Source organism: Bradysia coprophila, chromosome X (genome assembly GCF_014529535.1).
Source record: "Bradysia coprophila strain Holo2 chromosome X, BU_Bcop_v1, whole genome shotgun sequence".
In the NCBI taxonomy this organism is placed as follows: Eukaryota; Metazoa; Arthropoda; class Insecta; order Diptera; family Sciaridae; genus Bradysia; species Bradysia coprophila.
The window spans coordinates 6927489-6940677 of NC_050737.1; the positions used below are offsets into that span (position 1 = coordinate 6927489).

Sequence of the window (13189 nt, forward strand, 5' to 3'; positions counted from 1 at the left end):
TTATTGATGAAAAATCTTTTACTTCATAGATTAAACTTGTATTTTTCTTTAAGAAATCAGTGCAGAGCAGACAGAGTTAACTACTTATTTGGTCGTCGGTCCCAATAGCAAATGTTTCGAATAGTGAGAAATGTAAATGATTAACATTATTCAAAACATTATTGTATTTAGAGTGCAGGCGGGATATTTACAATGCCTTTTAAACAAAAGTCCATAAAAATTTCAATGGAAATCGACATATTGTTATCCCCTCAATTAAATACCACAATCTAGAAACTAGTCTGCGCGGAATTTTAAATATACCATGACTCAAACATTTCAATAATTATGTTATTATACCCAGGATTATCTTCTTCTTCTCCTACTTTTTTTATATTTAAACAAAAAAAAACTTTTTGCATTTAATCAGACTATAGACAGACCGCTGACAAATATTGCTTGGAATGAAACAAAGTCATTAATGTACATTTTTATTAGTTTATCAACATAAATATTAAACTATACTCAGAACGATCGTATATTGACTTAATTGAATAATTAAAATGTCATAAAATCGAATAAAACGTCAAAACTATTTCGTTTTATAAAAAAAATAAATAATTTTCATATTAAAATTGATATTCTCGACTGCCGAAAATAGAAACGAAAAAAAACCACCTATAAGGGTAGGTAAGTCGTTCAAATTTCTAAACCCACAACAAAACAATCTAGTGCAAAATTAGAGGACAATTTGGAAGTGGCACGATATTTCAATTGAAATTAAAATGCTGTAACCGCTCGAAACTATGCTGGTTTAAATTTATACTATATTATGCAGATGACATCATTAAATTTATATCGTTCTGTTGTACGTATACACACAAAATAATTGTTCATCATATATATATATACATATATATATATAGAAGAATTTCCTTTAAATACAGAAGGCAAAACACGCTCATTTCAAACGACTTGTAGTACGTTTCGAGCACTATTTATAATAAAACCATTAATTTTAATAACTGCATACAATGTTGCATTTTAAACAAGATTCGCAAGAAATAGAAATATAATATTAAAATACACAATTTATTCTCATTTAGTATGACTGAGCAGACTTGCAATAAATTGTAGATTTGCACATATTAAGCCGTTTTTATAAATTGGATAAAATTATAAATATAAATGCAAATAATGAGAAAATAAAATAGACATAAATGTTTATTAATTTTAAATTAAAATTCATTTGTCCGGACCTGTTCGTAATCCTTGGGATGGGAACGCGGGTTTTTTTTTATTATTATTGTTGGCAAATATATACGCGTATCTCTGTGTTTTTGTTGTAATGGACGATTATAATATTTAAATTGTGAATGTGATATGATAAGCCGCTGAAAGTACATCCATACCATATCAATTGAGAAACAATCAAAAGGACTTATACTTCTTTATTATTATTGCCATCGTATAATTTTAATTAATTGAAAATATTGATTCTATTTTGTTGTTGCTGCTGCTGATGCTGATTCGTTAAATTGGATTAGTTGTCGGTGAAGTAGATGTTTAAAACGGATTGATTTAAATTTGATCAAATACATGAGTCCTACATTTTACCCAATAATTGTGAGCAAATTCAGATTTTCTAATTAAAAGATTTAGTGGCCCTTTTCTAGACATTCTCTAAATCGACGTTGCACCGCGATATTGTGTAAATTTATGTAATCTGCATAAACAGGTCTCTCCAAGTTATCACCCAAGCGTGCTTTAATGGTTTTACCTTTTCAAAAAAGATTTTGATTCAGAGAAATCATCAAAAAACGCCTAGATGTAGGTTCTTAATTCGTAGGGGATAATGCTCAAGCAGGCATGCCGGAAAGTGCTAAGGGAGTCGATGAATACCTCCAAATAAATTTCTAAAAATCAAAAGTAAAATTTTTGATTTTTAGAAATTTATTTGGAGATATTCCTCGACACCCTTAGCACTTTCCGGTGTCTAAAGTTGACAATACGCAATAACCATCCTCCATTCATTTCGAGCTTACCATACTTACTTTGAGTATGCTTGTCATGAATATATCCTAAATGGACCAGAACCTACTTAAATTGACCTGAGATGTTAAGAATTCAATTCAAATTTCATTTCGATCTGTTTTTATACATTGTCTCTTTACTTCAATTGTTTAAATTATTTTCGGGTATTCGATAAAAAATCTTTTACTTCATTAGTTTTAACATGTACTAGGAGAACAGCAAAAGCTCTGAGATTATTTTTGTCGACGTTCTCAATAACAGATGACTAGCCGATTCTAAGAGGTCGAAAGCTTATTCTTCTTTTGTTTATCTATGAGAAATATCAGTTCGAAAACAAATAAGAGATTGAGTTCTACAAAATACAAATCCTTAAATAATGTAAGCATCTCACATCCGACGAATATACCACATAGTCATCATGCAAAAAAAAATATCGTCCTATCTTTTATAAAAAGACTTTACCTAACTGATCTAATGCTTGGTTCATCGGATCGAATGGCTATTCGGTTGGCTCAAAGATTTCAAATCAATAAATTAAGATAATTCCAATTCTTTTATGATAGAATTTCTGTAGCTACAGACAAATAATATAATGAACCCGAATGGAAACAAACGAAAAATGAAATTAAACTGAATTTTACTTTAATGTTAATCTGCGATGAATGAATCGATCGTTGATTTTAATTTAAAAAATTAAGTTTTCAGTTGTAAAACCATTGCTAAAAAAAACATTGGCCAATAAAAGAACCATTAAGAAGATATCGTATTATCATTCAGAAAACCAGTATTTCGTACAGAAAAAGTATTTAGATTCCTATAGAGTTTAAAAATGTTTTTGATTATTATAATGTCTTCGTTTCGCATTATGCAGTTTTCCTTTCTGCTGATATTTGCATACGTCGCTGAATAATCCCCCTTATGATAATTGGAAAAATAAGAAAATGAATGCCAATAAAGCACGATTGACAACGGTTTGAAAGTGATGAATTCCTTTTATAACAGATATTACAACGGAAAGACATCAAATAAATTACAGATAACCAAACGTGTCGGAAAACTGAATTATTTATAATCCATTTATTTTTTAGACATAAATAAAGTCTATTTTAGAAAATTGAACAACAAAAAAAAGAGAATCGGGATGGGTAAAAGTAAGAGTGACTGGAGGACAAAGTATCTGTTCTGTTTATTTCCGAAAACTATAAAGTGTCTAACAACATTTTCCATTTTACTCAATGTGCACAAGCATGAAAGTTATAACATAAAAAAATAACACTCTCTTCTTGTAACACATGAGAACCATTTATATTTATATATGGACATATGCAATTGAAGAATTGGATAGAAAATGTGTGTATATATACGTATAATATAACATTCAAAATGGATAACAGCATCATGCCTACAACATATAACACTATAATATGCACATTGATATGATATGTATATGTTGTCGTATAAAATGTACACATTCTCTCATATTATTAGACAAAATAAATAACAACATCAAAGAAAACATGCACACTCCATTAATTTTGTCAAAAAAAAGTATCTTAATCGTTTTCCTCCCCACTGAAGCGAAAAAAAACTTTCTCATGTTACCCATTTCTACGAAACATGAACGACAAGGGGGTTTACTTTTATACTTTATACGCATATATAATAAAGTTGTACATTCATATTTTTTCTCCCGTACACTTAATACTGCCATTGCCCGAAAATAAAACGTTGTTGAACATGGTTCCTACATATTTTATCTCAACCATATTTTCGAAACTCACATGGAACTTATTTGGCGAAAAGAAATTTCTTCAAATGTTTGTTAAATTTGATAAATGATTTATGTGTAGCAGCTTCGGCATCGAGACCATTTGCCATGGCGCTTCATTTTATTACCAATGTCAAGTAAACTTAAATCTGAAGATCATTTTCCATCATTTTCTTGTTGTCACACTCTCTAAATGCAATCTTTTAGAGGAAGAAAAAGTCGAAGACAAAGTTCTGACCATCCACACTTATATAAAACAAAAACTTTATCGTAACAATCTGTGATGGTATATCAAACTTTTTCTCGGATGGGATTAATTTTTCATTAAAAAATTTGATTAAAATGGAGACAGCAAAACGCTTTTGGCTATAAATTTCTAAATTACAAAATTACGTTGATTGCTAAAGATCCATAACGAATTAAAATTCAAACAAATTTCCGCTGAGATTTATCCTTGTATTCTCTACTCTTGTTCAAATATTCCAAACACCCATAACAGTTAAAAAATAACCCTCTGGCGAAGATATACTTCAGCCATCTTCACTTGTAAAATTCAATTTCATTTCATTCGTTGGAGTCCGCTTTCTCTTATCAAAGTTCACTGAAAACATTACCCGGCACATTCCACACTTCGATGGAAACATTTCCATATCATGCCATATTTGAATATTATTCAAATAACCCTATTTTTTTGTGACCCTTTAAATGTTTTGAGGACTAAATAACACAATAAAATAACAAAGAAATAAGGGTTCACATCGACTTCTTAAATATCTTTGAAGATGGGATTATTGTACAACGTTTGCATACATATCCCATAAAACAAACCCTTTCAGAAAAAAAGGAACTGCTGCTTTCTAAAGTGACCTACTTTTTGACAACAAAAATAAAGAAAATAAAATAAAGAAATTTGAATAAGATTTCTATCTTGTGAATATTTTCGTAATATCACCCGAATATGATTCAGTTTCCTTTTAATGTTTATATTGCCGCACAACTTACAAGTAAAATGAGCAGAAAAAAAAAACTTTTTTTTGATTTAAAAACTTTCTAAGAATTATTTCGGTTCGAGAATTGAGTATGTTGTAGCACGTCCGGCAAATGGTAACGAATACACACATTTTTTTGTTTTACCAATTATTTTATTATAGCTAACGATGTAAAAGAAAAAAAAAATTGTTTAAAATTAACACTTAGCCAATCTATTTATGTGAACTAGACTCGTGAAATTATTATATTTAACGTTGTTGATAATAGCATTTTCGAACAGCAAAGAATTATTAGTTTTCTTTCACAAAATATTTTGTTAAAAATACTAGAGCAGAACTTCATTTTGTTTAGTTTCCGAAAAAAATGTGTTGCAAAATGTAAATAGAAAAAAGGAATTTCATTAACGAATTTAACAAATTGAGTGATTAAAATAATCTGGTTATTGAAAAGAAGAACAGCAACATCACACGACAGACCTACACAAATACGCTGAGTGACTGAGATTGTCTTGGAGAGGTTCCACATTTCGCCACATCTATTGAATTAGTGATTACATTGAAGTCCAAAATCGAATAGCTGTTGAGAGTATTGGCTCCGAAAAATTGTACCAATCAGGCTTTATTCGAGCAATACTTATTTTGTACTGAGCCGATCAGCGAAAACTTTAAAAGATGTTAGCTCCAGTCAACATCTAATAGTTTGCCTAAGGACTCAAAGCTCAACAACTTCATCTACAACCCAAGCCGAAGCTCCAGCTCGAAACAGCTGAAAAGATCACCTTGGCGCTCATTGATTGGCTCTATGCTTTTTTGTTGGATTTTTATTAGAGAAGTGAAATTCGAATAGCTACGGTTCAGAACAAAATTCAATTCAATCGACTTGTGCCTGCAACGTTTTATGTCGGTTTATTGTAAATGAATTTACGGTGGAGTTCTTATTAGTTTATCAGTTTATTAGTCAACTAAGTTGTACTCCTAATCACAAAGTATATTTCGATCATCAAGGTAATTTAAATTTCTTCGTATTTTTGAACAGACTCGTCGTTAAACCAACACTTTACTATATAAAATTCAATGAGGCCTCACTTACTAAATGTATCATTCCATGCTGGTGTCCTCTGATAGCAAGCCTGGAAGTTTGGAAAATCCCACCAAATGTAGTCTTAAATTTTAACTCAGGGGAAAGTTAAATTCAACATGCTTTATGTTGTGGCAGTTGTTTTGAATAATTTCAGTAAATAAAAATCTAGATTTTCATTTGTTCAACGAAATATCGAATTTCGCTTTTCTCTCCTCGTAACTTGAAATACCAACATAATACCAACAAAAACATACCAAACACAGTATTATACACATTATAAAATTATCGAATTTCTTACTTCTTTTAGATTACTTTAAATTCTACAGATTAATCCATAAATCTGGTACTTCATTTGTATTACCATACATTTAGCTATCATCGCAGCCGATAACAGATGACGTATCAGTCCGTAAAAGTTGCAGCTCACCGTTGTTACCTTTGTTAAGACATTAAATGCTAAAATGCCCTAAAATGAAAAGAAGTTTGAAATTAAATGTGGGTTGACCGTTGTCAGCCTATTCCTTTAAAGAAGTCAATAATTAATTTTGATTCCACGTTATAGTTTCGAGAACTATTTGGAATTCGCGTTAAACACGATTTTCAAAATTACTATGTTCGGATACATATAGATAGATAATATGGCGGCTATGGCTGAAAAAGTCGATTGGAGCTTTTGATATTTTTACAGGTCTTTAATTTCCTGTTGTTATTTATGTTTATAACTTACTAATGATAGCCATTATTTGATTATTAAATAATAAATTAGAAATATTTCCAATGTGTGCATTATACGGGCAAACCTACATACCAAAAGAAACAATAATATCGAACAAGAAAAAGCTTGAACATATAATACTACATCGTTGTATAATATTACAATTCTTTGTTCAAGAAATACATTTATTTCAGCTCATATAGACAGGTTATACCATATTATTTGCATTTAAATTACACTAAACCGAATGTAAGCCGCGCATCGTACGGGTCTTCCTACATAAATTTCCATCAACAACTCCAATTTCATTAAAAAAAAATCTTTTCACTTGAATAATAAACAAAAAGCAGATGAAGAACAAAACGATAAAGAAACGGGCAAACGTAGGAATGCCATATTTAAAATAAAAATATTCCAATCAAAAACATGTTCTAAAACAACAGCAAGATGGCATACACACATATTAAACTGTATGGTTTAAATGCTGATATGAAATTCGAATCTTGATGGCGTAGGTATGTTATACACTCTTGTGCATTGTATATGGTCGCATCCACATATACAATAGAAAGAGATATCGTTCGGAGATGCCATATTTAAAGTGTATATAGGAAAGTGAGACGGATTTATCCGACATATACACTTTTTTCTGTTGATTATGGCATGCGTATTACATTTATGTCTGATCTTATATTACCTGCCTCTTACACACGGCTCAAAAATTAAGCAAATATCCTGTGAGTGATTTAAACGCGAGTTGTCGCATATATCATCGAACTTATTTCATTCAGACAAAAATTGTTGGCTGAGTTTTTTTTTTATTTAAGAAAATCGTCATAGGAGAAGTATGAATTTATTGCTCACTTTATACGTTTCAGTACATAAAAAAGAGATTATAGAAACAAGACGATACTTCTCAGATAATCAACAATGTCTGATATTTGATTGCTAGCTAGGGAATGTTCATATAAATATTATATGAGACAGAGATTTTTTTTATGGTGCAGAGAGTACAGACAGCCGATACATTTGTAATAAGATTGAAATCAATCTTTTACATCAATGAGTCTATTCCATGAGCATAATGTAGAACGTTTACTGTGATACTTGGTAATTTACCAGGTAATGCTTATATGCCGACTCTATCAGTTAATGGTTAAGGTTGATAAAATCGCTGTCATACGATTTAGATGTGTGTTTACATTATATTTGGCTTAACAAATAAAGAACTAGATTTTTATATTCTGTATTTTTGTTGTATACGTTTCGTTGGTTGATGCAAAGTGTTTAAAATTAAGAATCTAGTGCTTCTTTTGTTAACATAATCTGCTGTTAGCGCATTCCATTTTTGGCTGACATTTTTGGTATAAGAAAATGTCAAGATTCTGCCCATTATAAGTTAATGCGTCAATGAAAAAGTGGTAATTTTCACCCAAGATACAGCAATATACTTCAATGATTTTGCGTTAACTGCCAAAAAACGAAATTTCAATGAGAAATCCAGAAAGTTTTACAAAACTGTCAAATGCTCTAATGCTATGTCGACGATACTGATCACAGTACTTATACTACATAGGGTAAAACACTCGGTTACGAGTCCCCTTTATTTCTACTAAGAGTCCCTGTTTCGTCTCTCTTACGCTCAGAGTTGTACCATTCGTTTTTCTCATTGATGCCTTACAACTGGTACCGTTACCCTAGATTAGATTATATTAGATGGGAGGGTGTAAGCCCAGCACCTAAGCCTCAGATGGGCCTGTTGTGCTATTGTACAAGTCTCTTGATCATATGGACTGTGATTTTACATCATATCTCTCCCGACTTAGATTGTTCACAAATCGACCGTGTGTTAACGTCCCATACGTTGTGAATTCTCCAAGCCGTGGGTGGTATGCGAATACCACAACCATCACTAATTGACCTGTACATTTTCCCAAAGATGGCGCTATCAACATTGTCATGTTGTAGCTCTTTCTACTATTGACATTATGTCGATATGGTTTCTTTTATGGAGAAAGCGAATGTTGGGTTTTTTGATATTTCCGACTTTGTTACGGTTACGGCTATTAGTTTTAGGTAATAGCAAGTGTCTAATCACCATAGGCCATGAGTTGCCTCTTCGTATAAATCGCCATGCCACCATGTGACTGAACTCGTTCTGGCGTTGCAGGTTGTAGCGTTTGAATGATTCGTATTTCGTCATATCCCTTGACATCCATACAACGTATCAATCAATAGATCTGTTAAACCTCGCGGTCATTTTGGAGTACAAGATAGTTTCTGTATCTTGGGATTGTACCACAGCAAATTTGTAAAAATTTGCTATGTGGTTTTGGGGTGTCAAATGAGAACCCGAGGCGTTTGTACCTTACCTGCACTAAAATTGACTGCCAGATGCCATACGGCAATGTGTCATTTTCGTACATTAATCGAGCACGTAATTTAGCATTAGCTTCTGGTAGAGTCGATTGTTAATCCGTACACCGACGCCACGAAGCACATGTTAAATAACAAAGGAAATAACACAATTGTTGATATCGCACAATGAGGCGAGGACAACTTTATTGATCAAAGAGAAAATGACCTACGAGAACAACATTTTAACTTCGTTAATAAAACCTTTAAAATAATTTCACCATTTAACCATTACAGCAAAATAAAAACACCAAAGCCGTAAAAGTTGGCACAGAAATTAGACAAAATCGAAAATGAATTCACACACAGCCACACAAAAGAAACACTTTTAGAGAGCAACGCATAAACACGTCCGTTCTCTGTGACTGTCCCATCATACCCTATGTGTAGCAATTTAATACCGCCATGTGAATTTTTGTGAGATTGAAATCAGTGGCGCCGAGTATCATGACAACGCAAAAACTCTTTAAATTCCTAGGGTTTTCCACCATTTTTTATCATTTTGTACTCTTTGCCCCCATGAACGAATCTAAAGTCGGCGCCTCTGACCTGTATCAGCAACATAAATAATTGAAGATGTTCTGCAAATTGATTAAAAGATTTTATTCTGCATAATTTCGACCCAAGTTTCATTAACATATATCAGTGCATGTCATTACGTTTTCAGTTCATTATTTTAAATGACTGTATTCAAGGCTGGGCTTACTAATGATCAGCGCCGCTAACTCCGACCTGGTGATAATGACACAAACAAACTGTAATCGTTAAGAAATAAAGAACTTTTTCAACAACTGTACAGCAACATAAAATTCAACGAAAAAAAAAATCTTCTGCTGCAGTGCTTGCTTATGTCACATCAGCAATTATGATTCTCAGCCAATTTCAACCACTTGATATTTAAATTTACTGCTATAAACGAAGTAATAAAAAAAAATAATTTCTTTGCTTTCAGAAACAAGTAATGAAAATTACTTTGGTTCATACAAGGTTGGCAACACTATAATTATACCAAAGGTGAGTATAGAACGTATGTTTTGCTCCATTCCAAGTCATCTCTGAATTGAAAATGTTCACAACATTATACGGCGAATTATACAATGAAGCTAATTGATCTTTTTTTTAATTTTAATTAAAACGAAAATGTTCCATTTATTCTTTCAGATTTTCAGAGGCCACGGAAATCTGTCTGCTGTTGCGTACGGTATGTGTCTTTCAGTTGTTGATAAAACTATTCTTGTCTTTAAGTTATAACCTTCGATTTGGCCATTGCATAAAACTTGTTTTCATTTCACAAAATCGCCATAAATTACACAAGATTATTCAATGCTAGATAATAATAAATATTTACAACGACGCGAACACTCATAAATTGGCATGGAATAAAGCGTAACAATCTAACAGTGTCTACTCAGCATCAACGAAAAGTTATAATATGCAATGTATTATACATTATACATATAGGCGTCATATTTACAACCGGGTACAGCTGAGTCGCTGTAAAATTTAATCGGAGACGTGCGACTCTGTACTGGGTGTCTACTAAATGCTTCTTACAAATGTAGTACATTTAATGCTAGTAAAACGATTGTTTCACCTCAGTCAATAAAAAATTGCGTCAATATATCTACTATGACTTACCTTTAGATTCGGAGCCTGTCTGCATAACAAACTCTCATACGACTTTAAATTTTGAGAGCTGTGGGTGCCCTTAAGACCGAATTTCTCAGCATCAAACATCGTAGAAAATTCGTTTTGGTTTCAAAAGTAACGGCATTGCTCCAAATGATGAATGTAATTTAAAAATAACATTTTATTGAAAGGCCTGGTGCCAGAAAATTTGACTTGTCTGACACGACAGACCCTTCAAACAAAAAGTTTATTTTTAAATTCCATTCACAAAAATAAAACTCTTATAAGAGTATGGTATGCACACAGGCTCTCGATCTATTTTCTAATATTATATGAGAAAATGGTAAAACAGTTTCGGTGCTAAAATTTCGGATTATTCTGTGAAACACAAGATTTGAAACATTTTGCTGAACATTTCAAGATAGTTTGTCGGGTGGAAACTTCTCTGAATATCCTAAATTGTGATGATTCAACGATTTTCCTATGGTAAATACGGGTAATTGGTTGGGACATGTTCTACAGTTTTATTCCCGCACCACTAATCGATAAGACTTACTGTGAGGATGTCTCCCATTCTATGCAAGGAAATTTAATCATTTATGCAACATAATGCATCCAATAAAACTGCAGTTCACAAAGCATCGTAAAACACTGACTAGCATCACTAAGGAATATTCGTCCGCTTAAGACGAATGCTATCGACAGAACATTGCATATACATTATATTACCATCTACGCTGAAAGAATACGATAAAACATGGAAAGCATTTATGTGAAGGTCCTTCAAGGCTAAATTGAATATATTGCTACCTATTCACAGAGTAAATGGTGGAATATAAACTCAGTGATGATAATAATGATTGACCGAAATTGGTTCAGTAAAAATAAAATTTACAGAAGAGACAGAGAGTGTGTGTGATAAACGAAAAGATGATGGGAAATTATTTCAATGTTTTTTTGTTTGTTTGTCATTCCATTTTTTATCTGTAGATGTCTGAACTCTAAACTAAATTTCGAATTTAAATATGAAGGGTGTGGAATGGTAATTTCCCAACGATATATAACTGATATGAGCAATGCTATATATACGTATATTGTCAGTCATTTTTCAAATAATATTACGCTATGTTGGATCGTAGATTTGCATAAGGATTACTACGCTCATACTATCTTTCTTCACTTTAAATGTATTGCAAACAAAAATATATGAGTAAACGAAAAGCACATATAACTAGATTTTACATTTTTACACTTGGTTTCCCTCTCATGCCAATGTTTTCCAATGTTTCGTTATTTTCTTTTCTACACAATATACATATTCTATGGCGAATTCTATTGTGAACCACGTTACAGACGCTACAATTCGTTCAGTTCGGATCACTTTTTGCGGCGTACTTTATTTATTTGAATTATAATTTCGGCTGGAAAGTTATCAGATCAGATCAGATCAGGAAAACCATCGCATCGAGATGGTATGGTATAGCATAATTAATTTAATTTAAACGCTACACCATACGGTGCTGACATGTAAAATCAACTTGATAACAACAAAATTCTCCCAAAATGGTACATCGGTATACATCATTTCGATTTTAGAGAGTGTTATTGTCGTTACCACGTTACATTTTGTCGATTGGCACATAGAATTCGCCATACATAATCAAAATTCTGAAATTTTCACATTTTTATGTTTATACGAAAATCTTCATTCAGCATAAACAAACATGCTCTGGTTTTCATCCTCGTCGGGTTTTATTTTTAAAAAGAGGGTGGAATAAGATCGTATTTTTTGGTTGAATAAGTGTATATTTTTCATGCATGTACCATCTATATGTGTACAGCAAGAACAACAACAACAATACAAAAAAAAGAAAGAAGAAAACATCGCATGTGGTTTATATTGTGTATTCCATCAATACATACGGTGTATATACACAACACAAGTCGCTTCATAAGTACTATGTATACCTTTATTCATTTTTCTTCTATCCCCAGGGATTCTTTACCCTTTATGTACATGGTCTGACGCGCATTCGTATTACGTCTATATCGTTGAATGTTGATGAAATGATTGAACAGGAGAGATTCATGATGCACATAACGATTCCGTTCAATTCACACACCAAAAAAAAGATTCCAATTTTGAATCAATTATGATTGGGACTTTCTTTTTGTTAACCGAAAATGATTGATTTTTCTATTGTTCGTCTTGGCTTGATAACAATCATGTAGCATGATGTACAAACACGTCACACTGCAGTTCATTTATGAACATTCAAAATGTAAGTGATTAAGTCATTTGCATATTAAACCATCCAATCGTTTAACTATTGTAATTTAGAAGCAAATAACAATAAAAGGTTTTTGTTTATTTTAATCATTATGTGTGTGTACACTTTGAAAATCGGTGTTTGTAAAACAAGACAAAAAAAAACCCGACAAATCATTCCAGAGATAGAAATTTTTATGGGAGTTCCATGATGTGTGACCAATTTATTTATTTGGAGTTGAATTGGACGCGCGCATATGGTTGTAAAAATTTTAAACTGATGTTTTGATTGTTTAATTGTTAAAAGAAA

The 13189-nt window shown here is 32.0% G+C and overlaps 1 protein-coding gene across 3 annotated transcripts in view; it reads left to right on the plus strand.

Annotated features, from left to right (window-relative positions):
- LOC119085742 (homeobox protein abdominal-B-like) overlaps window positions 1–13189 on the plus strand; it is a 93201-nt gene that overhangs the window by 56935 nt on the left and 23077 nt on the right. For all 3 annotated transcript variants that reach the window (XM_037196211.1, XM_037196210.1, XM_037196212.1), the window contains exons 2-3: window positions 9934–9995; window positions 10143–10182. In XM_037196211.1, the coding sequence (XP_037052106.1) occupies window positions 9934–9995; window positions 10143–10182 (102 nt within the window). The remainder of the gene's footprint in view (window positions 1–9933; window positions 9996–10142; window positions 10183–13189) is intronic.